General features: G+C 42.9%; 1 protein-coding gene across 4 annotated transcripts in view; it reads right to left on the bottom strand.

The window, feature by feature from the left end:
- Cfap20dc (CFAP20 domain containing) overlaps positions 1 to 14,758 on the bottom strand; it is a 231,593-nt gene that overhangs the window by 45,978 nt on the left and 170,857 nt on the right. For all 4 annotated transcript variants that reach the window (XM_046453013.2, XM_046453011.2, XM_046453012.2 and 1 more), the window contains one exon: positions 11,648 to 11,851. In XM_046453013.2, the coding sequence (XP_046308969.1) occupies positions 11,648 to 11,851 (204 nt within the window). The remainder of the gene's footprint in view (positions 1 to 11,647; positions 11,852 to 14,758) is intronic.

Here is a 14,758-nt window from a genome sequence, read left to right as displayed (position 1 = left end):
GGACTAAATAGCATCTATGGTGTTGTTAAAATTCACGAGTCAGAATCCTTTATACTGCCAACAGTGGTGGATATGATCCAATAGAAACAAGATATCTTGTGGAAGTAAAAGGTGCATTGCAAGCAGAGACCCAGAGGTACAGGAGTCTGCTTAGGTCTCAATGTGAGCATGCTGGCAAGGAGAACTCTGTTCACTAATGAGCGTTGCATGTGTAAATCTTAGGGCACGGTGGTCATTTTCCCCAGTACAAGACAACTGTGAGGACTGATCCAGGGAGCTGAGAAAAGTGGTGGCAGCACCTACAAAAGTGGGAAATCTCAACTTTTCCCTCTACAAGGCACCTTTCAGTGTGGATTTCATGACATAGCTACACCCTGTGTCCTATGTAGCCTTCAACGCTGGCCTCTCACAGAACTTCATCTTTCCTCCTTGCCCTAGGATGGGAGAAGATTCCATCGTGTGGAGTACAAATTCTCCTTTGAACATTGGCTCTTGGTATGTCTCTTGTCCCATTAACAACAGTTGAGTTCTACTATGAAAATTACTGTTCACATTCTCATTTCACTACCAGTGGAATTTGGTACCTACTTCTGAATTCCATTCCTAATGTGACTTCCTTAGTCAAAGGGGCCCTGTGTGGACTTGTAGTTCCAGGCCACGATGTTGGCCAAGGGTTGTGGCAATGGTGCCAGTACATAAAGAGCCCATCTTCCTTACTCTCCGCATCTTCCTTATTTTAATAGATTCTAAAATATTAATGGCGGGGGTGATGGGAATTCTTCAGAGTAAACCGTCTTCCTTTATAAATAATCTCTTGGAAGTACTCCTTTAATTTAAATCAAATGCCCATCTGATAATCACAGCCACTGAGCCTGCCTACCTGTGATGCGCCATGAATTTCAATGTGCCCAGTTACTTTGGTAACTAACCAATATCAACGCATCAACATTTCAGTAATAAGAAACAACAGCTGGGAGAACAGTGGGAGGAAAACCATGTCATAAGACATATTTGATCTCACTAGAGAAATAAGACTCTCAGCAATTTGCAAGGGAAATTTCGTTTTGTGATTTAGGCTTTATTATTTCCCAGCAAAAAAAAAAAGAGAGAGAGAGAGAGAGAGAGAGAGAGAGAGAGAGAGAGAGAGAAATTACCAAGCACAGGGCCAAACAGTTTCCCAGGACCAACTCACACCGTGTAGTAATACTCCCCATGATAAATTTATTGGTATTCATTCGGTATTTCAGCTACACTCAGGTCCCCAGTCAGTGGACTTCTGCCTATTGGACTTCTGCCTATTTATTTTCAGAGGTGTTTCCATAACTCTCTAGACATCATCGACCTGATATTCAGCCAAATGTCCACTTATTAATTTTATACTATTAATTCTGTTTATCCTCATCCCAAGACTTTATTCTAAATAGCTTACTCCATCCCTGGGAAACCTCTATCTTGTTTGAGACTTTAGCTCTCACTTTAGACTATACATATTTGGTCCCATTTATATAAAACAGATTTAGTGATACCAGGAGTAAAAAAAAAATCACATGCACAGAGACTTCTAAGTGTTAGAAAATAAATAAAAACAACCTGGGAAGCTTCTCAAAGCAATAAGAACTGCTGACATGAATAGATAGAAAGGTGGAGCACCTGTGTCCATCTGAAGCAAGTTGTCCCCACCCACAAAGGCTCAGGACAGTCACTCAAACGCCGCACCTCGGCATTTGAGAAAATGGCAGAAGCAGGAAGGTCACTCTCACCTTCCCTTGCTCTTCTCCTCTGAAGACCTAGGGAGGGTTGTCCATCCTGCCTCGGAAGCAGGTCACAAGACCCTCATGGCAGAGGCCACTTCTCCCCAGAAGAAAGGAGCCTCCTTATCTCTGGAGGGCAAGACCTCACCGAGAAGAAATGGAACAAAGGCCTTGTTCAGTTTCTTCCAGTTCATTTCCACTAAATCATCTCCGCTTTGTCCAACTGCCTTTCTCTATGACTTTCCATTCTTTGTCAAGCCCAGTATAAAAACAAGCAGGTTTTACAATTTCTCTGGTCTTCATTTCTTTACAAAGGCTCCTGTGTCATGCAACACTTAAATACGTTTGCATGCTTTTCTCTTATCTTTTATTAGAAGGGCCTCAGTCATGAACCTAGGATGGGGGAGGAAAAGATATTTTTTCCTCACCCACTCTTCCTGTCCATACACAGCAGCAAATCTGTTTTTATGCAGGTAACATCCTGTAAGAGTACAGAAAATAAAATGTGTTGTTTTCTGATTTTGGAATGCAGTCACATTTAGAGGATACCATAAGCAGATACAAAGAGAAAGAAACCAATATCTAAAATAATAACAGCAGTAACTGGTATTTCTTGAGCATTTATTCCATGCAAATTTTTTTTAATCTAATGTCATCTTTATTTCAGATAAAGGACAAGAACACCAATTGTTAAGATTGACAAAGAATTAATTTCTAATTGCATTGAGAGGAAAAAAATAACAGAGTAACAAAATGATAACCTTTACATGACTGAACTCATTATTCTTGAAATGCGGTGCAGATACTTGGTGTTGGTTTTTTAGTGTGTTTATAGAATTGGATCCATGCAAATTCTTTTTTTTTTTTTTTTTTTTTTTTAATTTTTTATTGTGGGTTGTTCAAAACATTACAAATTTCTTGACATATCATATTCCACACTTTGATTCTAGTGGGTTATGAACTCCCACCTTCACCCCATACACAGATTGCAGATTCACATCAGTTACACATCCATTGATTTACAAATTGCCATACTAGTGTCTGTTGTGCTCCGCTGCCTTTCCCATCATCCACCCTCCCCCCTCCCCACCTCTCCCCTCCCCTCCCCTCCTCTCTCTCTACCCCCTCCACTGTATAACCCTGAGGGTCTCCTTCCATTACCGTGCAATTTACCTTCTCTCTCCCTTTCCCTCCCACCTCTCATCCCTGTTAAATGTTAATCTTCTTCTCATGTTCTTCGTCGCCGCAGGCGAATTGCAGCCTGAAATTACCTGTTCTATGGCTGAATGAGCTGCGGTCAGTCAAAAACAGGTGTGGTGACGTCAGTTTACCAACATGGTGGCTGCTGGCCTCCTCTGTGGTCTGACCGGTGTGGAGAACCGAGATGGACCGCTTCCTTCCCCGTCTCGAACCCAGAATTCAGCCCTGAGTGCGGTGCTTGCGCGTCTGGCAGAAACTGCAGCGCTGTAACCCTGCGTCTCTATCCCAGCGCGCCTTGCAGACTCTAGCCGCGGGGCGATTTGCTGAATAAGCAGTGTTACCCTCCGTGCGACAAACCTCTCGCGTTTGAGTCCCCGTAGCCGATCCTCATGCGATGGAAATCCTTCCTCCAGGTTCCGGCGCACCCCACTATTGCTGGAAATTCCTAACAAGATATCCTTTAGCCGTCCTGACTTGTCATACTCCCACACAGTGAAGCAGCACACGGGGGTAATGCACTCCCCTCGCCGCCATCTTCCCTCCTCCCCCGCAAATTCTTGATAGATATTCTCTCATTGGATCCTCAGAGCATTTTTATGAAATAAACAGAACTAACAATTCTGAACCAGGGAGGAGGACATCTATACACTGGGTACTAGCCCAAGGTCATGCCTTCCAGGAAGCAGGGGTGATAGGCTGTGGACCCAGTCCATCTGATTCCACAGCTCATCCTTTGAAACACTACACCTTAGTGTTTATCTCAGCTTGGGAGTTTACACTGAGGATTGAATACAAAAGTTTTTGAATAATAAATGTGGCAAAATCCATTCAGTGTATAAAGGGGGGGGGGAGAAATAGTCTACAAATACACTTATTTGACATATATATAACTACTTCCTTATTATAAATTAAATGGATTTGATTTAATCCTCATGAGATGTCACTATATATTTAAAAAGAAAAAAAATAAGTTTTGCCATACTTGCTAAATTTGGGGGCAAACATAAGATATAACACATAGTACTCTGAGACTAAGAAGTTTTATTCCCTTGAGTGACTTTCATAGTTACTAAATAGAATCATTCATGCATTTCAGTATTTTTTTCCTGACAGCATAGATATTATACTGGCTCTAATATCAGCTTTCATATATCATTTCTATCATTATATAAGTACATCTGCTCTCCTAATTTATCAATAGCTTAGCACAATCAACTACTTACCTTTTAGATTTAGGAAGATTAAAAGAAAACTCATTACACCCAAAGAGAGCTGAGAAGTTAATGAATCTGTAGTTCAGAACGAATGAAGACCTATTAGCTATATAGTGCCTGAAATGCCAGTATATTGTGTTTTAGACACACGGCAGCCAGCAATCCTGCGAAACGCAGATGTGCTCTTGTGGAAAGAAATGGAACAGATCCCAGGAAACCTGGACCTTGTCCTTTTGGTGGCGCTGTTGCTATGCACAAGCGCCGGGAAAACAGCACTCATAAAATTAACTACCATGGAGCAGGAGAAGCTTTGCTTTTTCTATTATCAAGCTGCTAGAAATTTGGGGGTGAGGGAGAGAAGTGAAAGCTAAATAAAAGAACAAGAGATAAGATAATCCTGCTATGTTAAAAGGTAAAACAATATTTTTATAAAAACCTATGAAAATGGCAATAATGTGAGGTTCATCAAGACCATAAATAACTTGTCTGAGAACCTCACCATGTGCTTGTAATTTTATGAAGTGCATTTTGCTTCATTTTTCTCCAAATATTATGCTCTGCAACATGCCACGCTGATGGATGCATGAGATAAGTTTTCTTCCCTCCCTCACTCCTTCCCTTCCTTACTCCCTAAGCTGAGAAGACTTACATGGTTTGGGGGCATCTGCTCACAGGGTGGCACACATTAGGTATGCTTCTCTCGAATCTAGGTTCGTGGAAGGACAGAAAAATAAAAGAATACCGAAATAATGAAAGAGCTCATCTGTAAAGCTCTGTGGGGGTCAGTGTTCATGTCCATGTTTAAGTTCACATTAAAACAAACCTGGGAGAATCTCTGCCTACCCTATAGCCCTCGGTAGCCATAAAAACGAAAAATGTCCTAGAAATCTCTTGCAATCACTCAAGTGGCCGTTACTCAGGAGAGTAGCAGTTTACAGTCAACGTGAGCTTATTCTCCCTGGCATGTGCATTCTGTACACAATGGCAATACGAAGGATCTCTTTTATGATTCCCATTTTACAGGTGATGCCAGTAAGTGACAAAGCAGGGATTTGGGCCCAGGTAGAGTTTATGTCCTTTTGGTCATCACATAAGCTGTGTACATTAATGCCTATTCCTTTTCCTTAAGATGAACACACACACACACACACACACACACACACCCCACAGGCATGGCAAAGTTTTATGTTCTTGTCAAATAAAATCTCCACCAAGATAAAACTCATTTAGAAATTCATCACAGGTAATTCATTATTCCCTTCCTAAGGCTTCGTAGAACTCAGGGTTTGGATAAATCTCATGAGATCTACTCCTAACACAAACCCTCCAAAATTGATTACTTGCAGCCTGGTTTCCACAGAAGTTATAACATATTGTTTTAATTGAATTTTTTAAGTTAAAAAACTTTGAAAAACTTGTTTGTCAAAGGCCAGTGGATTTCTCAGGAGGTTTGATTTATTTAGTAAGAGATGCCCACAAAAGCCAATTTGCTATTGCTATGAGAAATATGGTTACACGTAATAACACTTTTAAATGACTAATTTATCATATCTAAACACCTTTTAAACAGCATATGTTGCTGTGAACTGTGTGAAGGCTGAGGAAAGCCGAGGGTCAGGGCTTGGTCAGTGCAGCCACTGGGTGAGGACCCTCCTTCCAGGCCTGGCCTCTGGCTCCATCTCTGCTCCTGCTCCTGGCAGCAACCCTGGCTCAGAGGGGCTTTCCTCTGGGTGTGTGTTTAATATCCACTTATCAAGTATTGAATATAAAATTTTACCTGAGTCATTCAAGGTTTATTGAAGCAAAACAAAGCAGATGTTCAATTTTGAAGTTTTGATGAAAACTACCTTAGAGTAAAAGAAGAAATAAATTTTTGTATTATCGATTAGTTCATTCAGCCAATAACTGGTGACCAGCAGCGAGACCCTAGCCAGGCCAGTGCTCAGAGTGGAAGGTAGGAGAGGACGAGGGGGCAGGGGATGTTGGACGTTCAATGTTGTAAGTGCTACAGTTGAGCCTGCTGATGGTGGAGGAGGCTGTGCACAGGAGCCATCTTGTCTGTGGACTCCCCTATGGGAAAGCTCTGTGCCGTCCTCTTAGTTTGGCCGTGAACCCAAAACTGTTCTAAAAAATAAGTTTTTGAATAAAAAAAAATAGTCATCAAACAAGCAAACAAAAAGAACAGAAACCAAGTAGCTGTTTTCTAGGTAGAAAAGACGGATGAGCAATAGCTTGACTGAACAAAGGACATGGCTCCCCTAGTGACAGCAAGATGGTTCCCCTAGTCCACAGGCAAGATGGCTCCCCTAGAGATGGACAAGATGGCTCCTCCAGTAAAAGCAGGATGGCTCCTCTAGTGAGGGACAAGATGGCTCCCATAGTTAACAGGCAAGATGGCTCCCTTAGTGATGGGCAAGATGGCTTCCCTAGTGATGAGCAAGATGGCTTCTCTAGTACTGAGGCAAAATGGCTCCCTTAGCTAATGGGGCAAGATGGCTCTTCTAATGCTGGGTAAGATGGCTTCCTTAATGACAAGCAAGATGGCTCCTCTAGAGTCAGGCAAAATGGCTTCCCTAGCTAACAGGGCAAGATGGCTCCCCTAGTTCACAGGCAAGATGGCTCTTCTAGTTGTGGACAAGATGACTCCTCTAGTGACAGGCAAGATGGCTCCCCTAGTAATGGGCAAGATGGCTCTTCCAGTGAAAGCAAGATGGCTCCCTTAGTGACAGGCAAGAAGTACACTGTAGGTAGAAGAGAGAGTAGTTCTCTTTTGTGGTAGATACAGAGTGAGTAGGCATTGGGAAACAAGCAAAACCCATTTCCAGTCTTACACAGCTAATGAAATAAAGGTACTAAGAGGAAGTTAATCTTGCTGAAAGACCTATCCTGTGCGCACCTCCACATACTTAATTCTGCTCCTTTTCAGAACTTGAACTTCCTTCCTCTCTCTTTTCTACATGGTGAACTTATACTCATTCTTGAACTTCAGTGTAATTGTTGCCTTGTCTATGAAAATGTCCCTCAAACCCACAGTAGAATTAACTGCTTCATCTCATGTGTTCCCATAACTCTTCATTCTGTTATCTCTCAACAGCCTGCATTACTTTATTTGATATTAGACCAGTGAGTATTTTTAAAGGGAAATTGGATATATTCAGTAGTACATAAAATAGGTATAATGAAACGATTATTATGATAGAAGAAAAGTATACATTCAATAGTAAAGGCTAATCACAATAAACTTTCAGTGATTGAAATTCAGTGATTTGTAATTTAAGTTGCTAACAATTCACATCTGAGATCTTTGTGTGAGATATGGCGTGGCTACCAGTGCCTTGGGGGTCGGGGGGGCAGTCCTACGTATGAATTTTTGCATATGCTCATCTTACTCTTTGCTTCATGTGTATTTTATTCTCCATACCTCCATATATACTAATATGCCAGGTATTCAATTAATTTTGAAGTTGCACTCTTATTTGAAAAGCACACAGGCTAGGGTGGTGGCTCTGCAATGGTGAACATCTCAAGACTGTGTAAAGCTCTATGTGTATCCACAACACTCAGCCTAGTCCATAGCATACTGTACTACTCCAATAGTAATAGTAATAATAATAGTAATAATAATAATAATAATAATAATAATAATAATAATGTGAAACAAGTTAGCTTATACTGAGAGTTACCATGCAGATGTGCCTGGATCTAAGGGCAAAGGAGAAATTGTCTCTGTGCTGGTAAGAAGGGCTGCAGAAGGCTTTTGAGCTGTCTTGAGAGATAATCAAGAGCAAGGTACAGGGATATGCATGGAATGCACTTAGGAAATTGTAACTGGGACTAACTCATGGAGTGGAAGTGGGGTGTAGTAAGAGATGAGGCCGAGATGGGAGCAGGTCTCAGATCATGGGTTCCTCCTGTGCTAAATTAGAGTCATTGGGGAATCACCCAGGGGCTTCACAGAGGGGAGAGACTGGATCAGGTCTAGGCTTTGGTAAGAGGGCTAATGTGAATAATGATGATAATAACACCAATAACTAAGCTCTGATTATTAATACCTATTGCATTTCAGGTACAGTGCCAAGTGCTTTATAAGGTCATAGCTTGGATCTGAACTGTCACACTTGGACTTCAGAGCAAATGCTCCTAACCACTGGGCTTCGGTGCTCAGAGTGGAGGCACAGAGATGCTGAGGGACTGCTGAAGGAATTCAGGTGAGAAATAACTTGCCAAGGTATTAGGTAGCAAGTGTTAAGCGTGAAAAGAAGGAGGGGTCCCAGGTCTTGGAGACCAGTGGATCTGTGGGATGAAAGAGTGGGAGAAGTGGAAATGCCTTCTAAATTTCTGGCTCAGGTGCCAAGGTAGGTGGCCGAGCCATTCACTGAGCTAGAAGAGGAGGAGGACATCACTGTGATTAAATAAAGTCATGCACTCTTTCAGTTTTTCTATTTCTATCGTTTCTGCACAGTTTCTAAAGACAAAGCTGCAAGCTCTCAGAAAGACCAGAACAATGCTTGTAGATTGCTCTATTTAACCTCCATATGAGCAGCAGGATGCGGAGTTCATTAAGGAATGCAATTTCCCATTTGCTGATAGTTCCAATACTGGGATAGACTGAATTGGATGCAATAATAAACATATCTTATGAATACCAGAGGTAGGATTTTCAATATTTTCTCTGTATGAAAAACAGACTGTTTTCAATTTCTCATTTGATCAAATAGAGGGTTATTAAGTTCATTACTAACGGTGTTATTTTTGGCCGCACACTTTCAGAGTGAAGTAGTTGTCATGCAGGAGACTTCAGTCCCTGCCAGAACAGGACAGTGACGGGAACACCGTATCCAGGGCAACCAAGAGTTCAGACTTCTCAGTCCATAAATAATCATTCCTCCGCTTGCCCTTTGTGATGCTGGTCTCCGAGCTGCCTCATGACAGAAGGAGCCCCATCACGAGGCCACTGTTCTCATTCTTACTTGAGGTTTAAATGGCTGTTGAGGAATATTTTATAAGGAAGGCAATGTTTCAATTCCATCACAAATTTCACCAGCAGAAGTCTGCAGCCGACTCCCAGTATCTTAGCTCTGGCTACAAGGACATTCAGTAATCAGAGGAACCAGGACAGGGGTGTTTTTCTGGGTGGGTGGATGCTCTTGGCACCAAGGTTGCTTGAGGCTTTATATGAGCTTGATATCTGTGTTTAATGAAAACACAGTCGAGGCAGGAGAATTCTGGAGGGCGGGAAAGGTGGCGATGAAAACCACCAATTAAAAACTGCGATCATGTTTTCTTCCCTTGAAGCTGATTTGAATTCCTCCTTCATAAAGACTTGCAAATTCTCTCGACAGCACAGAAGTCTCACCTTCCAATAGATTTCCACAGCACTCATTTGACAATTAACTCATGTATTAAGAAGTCACTGGGTCATAGTGGTTAGGAGATCTGTATGTCAGTAGGCTGGAAACAGCTTGCCAGAGCCTCAGTGTTAGCCATGCACAGTGGTGAGCAGCTGTGATCCCAGCCTCTTTGCAGTCTCAGGCAGGAGGGCTGCAAGTTTGGGTCCAGCCTCAGTAACTTAGTGAGAGTCTCTCTTTCTCTCTCTCTCTCTCTCTCTTTCACACACACACACACACACACACACACACACACACGCTGAGTCTGTAGCTCAGTGGTAGAGCATTTGCTGGGCATGCAATACCCTAAGGCCCTAGGTTTAATCACTAGCACAGCTCACAGAAAGTTTCATTGATTTCGGGAGCGTTAGGTGTCAGGGTCCCTGAGGTTTTTGGAAATCTACAAAGATGTTGGAGATCCAGAAAAAACCGGCTTTAAATAATACAAAAAATATTTGCAGAACTAATAATTATTTGGTAAATACTTAAAACATAACATCTACTGTCAACTATCCTTTAATGTTTAAATATGTATATACATGAATCAAAGTTATAGGATTTTATGTTTCCTTTCAAAAACTATAGTAAAAAGGTTATATTTATAAGTGAAAGTATATTTTAATGTTATGATATTGAAAGTGGCTTTTTTATTTTTTATTTTTGGAACTGGGATAGAACTCAGGAATGCTTTACCACTAACCTACACCCCAAGTCTTTAAAACAATGTTTGTGTTTTTTAAATTTTGAGACAGGGTCTCACTAAGTTGCTGAGGCTGGCCTTGAACTTGCAATCCTCCTGCCTCAGCCTCCCAGGTTGCTGGGATTACAGGCGTGCGCTACTTCTCCTGCTAGGCTGAATGTGGCTTTGTGTGCAAATATCCTTTGAGTTTATGGAGATCTTAAAACAGCTCTAGATACTTTTGAGAATGGCAGATTTTATTCTGCCTATGACATCTCTTGTGCCACACTGGACTATTATATTGATGTTTATACTTTGTTTTTCCTACTAAGCCATAAGATCCGAGGACAGTACTGTAGAGAATGGACTGATTTAAAGTCTGAGGCTCTGCTATGGGATCCACCACTGACCTGGTATAGAAATCTGGGCGCAGGGTTCAGTTTGTGTACCTGAAAACTGGGAAGATTAAGGCCTGTTTCCACTCCTATGCTGGGCCACAGTGAGGGGGAGGCCCACACTTCAGGAGACTCATGGGGAGGTAAACCTTTGAGATACCCAGGGGCTACCAGGACCCTCAGTCATAGGGAGGAGCCAGTCAACCTCTAGGACCAACACAGTACTTCTCTTCTGTGCTGGGATCTGAGCCACACTTAGTATACCTGCAGTATTTTCCCTTTTGCTCATTCATTTTTTAAATATTTAACAAACACTGAGCCTTTCTATGCTACAGGACTTGTGCTAGGAACAGGAATACAACGGAATGCCCAGAGTCTACAGCAAAATTATTCTTTTTTTTTTTCTCAGTGTGTGGTTTAATCCATCATGGCTAGGATTTGAACATGTCCCCAAAGGCCATGTGTTAGAGACTTAGTGGCCAGTGCAACAGTATTGAGAGATGGGATCCTGAGGTGATCAGGCCGAGCCTTGGTGAATCCCCATTATGTGGGAGGGGTCAGTTACCATGAGAGTGGGTACCTAATAAAAGGGCTAATTCTGTCTCCTTCCTCTTCCTCCTGCTCTCTTGCCTTCTGCTTTCCCTCTCGGGAGGAAGTAGAAAGAAGGCACTGGCAGATGAAGTCCCTTGACCATGGACTCCATCCACAGGCTCTGGAATTGTAAGAAATGGATCTCTGTTGTTTATAAATTGCCTGGTCTCATGTATTCTGTTATAGCAGCACAAAACTGACTAAGACAATCGGTTCCTATGTACACAGTTTCTGAGGGTAAATGAGACAATTTGAGAAAAGACAGTGGCACCCACTGCTTTCTGCTCCCAGCCCTAAAACACTATTTCAGGACGGGCTCTGAATATTTCTCTGGGGAGAGTTCTCATTTTGGTTCTAGTCCCCCACTCCCCAAGCCTGGGCTTTGTTAGAAGGAAGCTTCCCCCCCTTTCAAGGCAGGGGTAAGACTCACGGGTGGCAGGCAGGAGTTCCAGGTGGTAGTGTCATCGCTGCTGGTACTTATGCTGACGTTACAGTTGTCAACCTGGGAGGCACTCAGGCCGTGCTGGTCCTCGGTGTCCTCCAGCTCCTCATTCTGCTGCCGTCGTAGGCTGGCCAGCATCTGCAGCTCCGACTCACTCATCTGGCTGGGTTGGTAGTTTCTCCAGTTGTACTCCTGACGGGGAAAGAGGAAAATGATGGTGCAAAGGTCACCGGGCCCCTCCTATCTCCATGGGCTTCCAACGTGGCCCTGGCAGAAGCCCCCCAGCAGAGGCCAGAGGTCTACCTCTGTTTAATGAGGTTCCTTCTCCACCTGCCGCCTACTGTCCTTCTGCTTCTAGTGTGCCTGTCACACTGTCCTTCACTGAGGTCCTCAAAGCCATCAGGACCGTGCCTGCCTTAGTTCCTGTGTAAGTGCCAGCTCTCTGCCCCACGACTGGATGCCGCAAGGCATCCTTCAGGTCCTAGACCTTGTGTCTCTTCCCCGGGGAACCCTTCCTGGCAGTGGCAGATGGGGCTGGCTCTGTGGTGTGGGCTCCCCAGGAGTCTGATCCTGCCAGTGTCCCCAGGGGGGACTGACTGGGAGCTTGGCAGGAAGGAGTAGGCACCAAGGCTGTAAGGATGCCTCCCTGGGTATTTTGCAGGTCTGCTGCCCAGGAGGCGCTCCACCTGTATTGTGGATTCACCAAATAAACAATATTTCAAAGCTGTTTTTTTTTTCCAAGAAAAAAAAATCATGTTCTGTAAGAAAGCCCAGTTCAGAAGGGAATGAATGAATTTCAACACTGTTGACCATTAAAACTAAATACATTCAAATTACAGTAAAAGTGAGAATGACTGCTCTTGTTAGAGGCCACTGGATAAAATCTGAATGCAAGACAGGAAGATGTAGGCTCTGAAAGCTGGAGAGGCCTCAGAGCTGCAGTGGACACCAGCGCTGGTGCAGACCGTGCTGTCCATGGAAAGAGCACCACTGCGGATCCTTAGAGGCCCAGACGGGTAGTATCTCAATGTACAGGAAGAAATTGGTCTATGAAAACTTCAGGCCTTTTTATTTCCTTTCTCTGGTCCAGACCAGGGCAGTGGGAAGTACCGCTGATGGGCACATGGGTTCTTTTAGGGGTGATGAAAATGTTCTGAAAATAGGTCATGATGATGATGGGCAGAGAATGTACTAGAAACTCTTGGACTGGTGAATTCTATGGTATGAAGTATACCTCATTATACATTAATTTTAACATGATAAAACATCAGCATCATAGATGAGCAGTGTGCTTTATATCCAGGACTAGTATACAACTTAAAAGTAATTTTGAGCTGGGCATGGTGGCGCACACCTGTGATCCCAGCAGCTGGGGAGACTGAGGCAGGAGAATTGGAAGTTCAAAGTCAGCCTCAGCAACTTAGCAAGACCCTGTCTCAAAATTATAAATAAACAAAGAAATAAGGGCTGGGGATGTGGCTCAGTGGTTAAGAGTCCCTGGGTCCAATCCCCAGTACCAAAAAAAAAAAAAAAAATTGAAAATAGTGCTTGTACTCCAACAGATCTTTTCCCAAGACATACTAGAAGTTTCAGACGTTCCAGTCTCTACATTTACTTTCTTGGAGGACCCTTTTGAGATAGCTACTATCTTCTCCTGCTTCTTTTTTGCCTCAAAGGGATGTAAAAAAGTTAAGAAATTATAATTTCAAAAACAAATTTTGGAGTTCCTATGGCATAAATGCTTTTAAATAAAGCATTACCATCATCATAATTTGAGGTTTTTAAAAGCTTGTTATCTAATAATGTGGAGATTTTTTTTTCTGGAAAATTGCCAATGGAAACTCAGCTGGTTTTGGCTCCAGCAGTGTGGCACGTGAGAGCTCAGGCGATGTTTAGGAGGATTCATGAGTATTTAATATGCTTTGAGAGGGTTCTGTGGGGAGGAAGCAAATACCACACATTTTATTTCAGTGAAAATTCATATTTCAATGAAATAATGCTAAAAAAGAAGGAAATAGCTATTTTAAATTCAAAAGAAGCATTTGAGGGGACAATTACACACATAGGAAAACGCTCAACATCATTATCATTAGAGAAATACAAACTCACAACCACAATGAAGCACCTTCCACATCCTCAGGATGGTTATGAGTATCTATAGACTGGGCTCTCCTATAATCCCAGTGGCTCAGGAGGCTGAGACAGGAGGATCACAAGTTCAAGTCCAGCCTCAGCAACTTGGCAAGACCCTAAGCAACTTAGCGAGACCCTGTCTCAAAATAAAAAAAATAAAAAATTGGCTTGGGATGGGGCTCAGGAGTTGAATACCCTCGAGTTCAATCCCTAGTATGGAAAACCAAAACCAAAACACCCAAATTTAAAAATAAATTTTAGAAAAAGATAATAAGTGTGGACAAGCATGCGGAGAAGCTAGAACCCTCACACCTTGCTGGGTGGGCACTGGGGGTGGTGTAGCTGCTTTGGTAAAAAGTTTCTCAAAATGCTAAATACTGAGTCACCCAGCAGCACACTCTGAGGCACCTGGCAGAAGAAGGGAGGATACGTGTTCACATAGAAACCACGGCACTACTACCCCCAATAGAAGTGGAAAACCACCAAGTGTCCATCAATATAATGGAACACAGCCATAAAGAGGAGTGAAGGATGGATAGAGCCTACCACCAGGAAGAACCTTGAAAACACTGTGCTAAGTGCAAGAAGCCAAATGCAAGAGGCTGCACAGTAGGGGATCCTATTTACATGAAAAGCACAGAGACCAGGAGTGGAGGAGTGGAGCCCAGGGGAACAGGGCAGTGGGAAGTGCTGCTGAGGTGCACCTGGCTTCTTAGGGGTGATGGAATGTTCTGAATATAGGTCATGGTGGTGGCAGAGAATGTACTAGAAATTCCTGGACTGCCTACTTTAAAATGGTGACTCCTATGGTATGTGAACAGTATCTCTATTTAAAATGTAGTGATAGCAGAGTCCCACCTGCTTGACTGAACCAGGGACCCTGGTCCTTCACTTCAGTTTTTCTGTCAAGAAACAGAAGTGAGCACCTACTGCATCCCGGAGGGGTGCTGTTTGGCCTGCCATTGC

This window comes from Marmota monax, unplaced genomic scaffold, assembly GCF_021218885.2.
Source record: "Marmota monax isolate L192 unplaced genomic scaffold, Marmota_monax_Labrador192_F-V1.1 WCK01_AAM20220418_F8-fsc00042, whole genome shotgun sequence".
Lineage (NCBI taxonomy): Eukaryota > Metazoa > Chordata > Mammalia > Rodentia > Sciuridae > Marmota > Marmota monax.
Note: the sequence above shows the minus strand (reverse complement) of the source record. Positions and strands in the feature narration are given on the sequence as shown.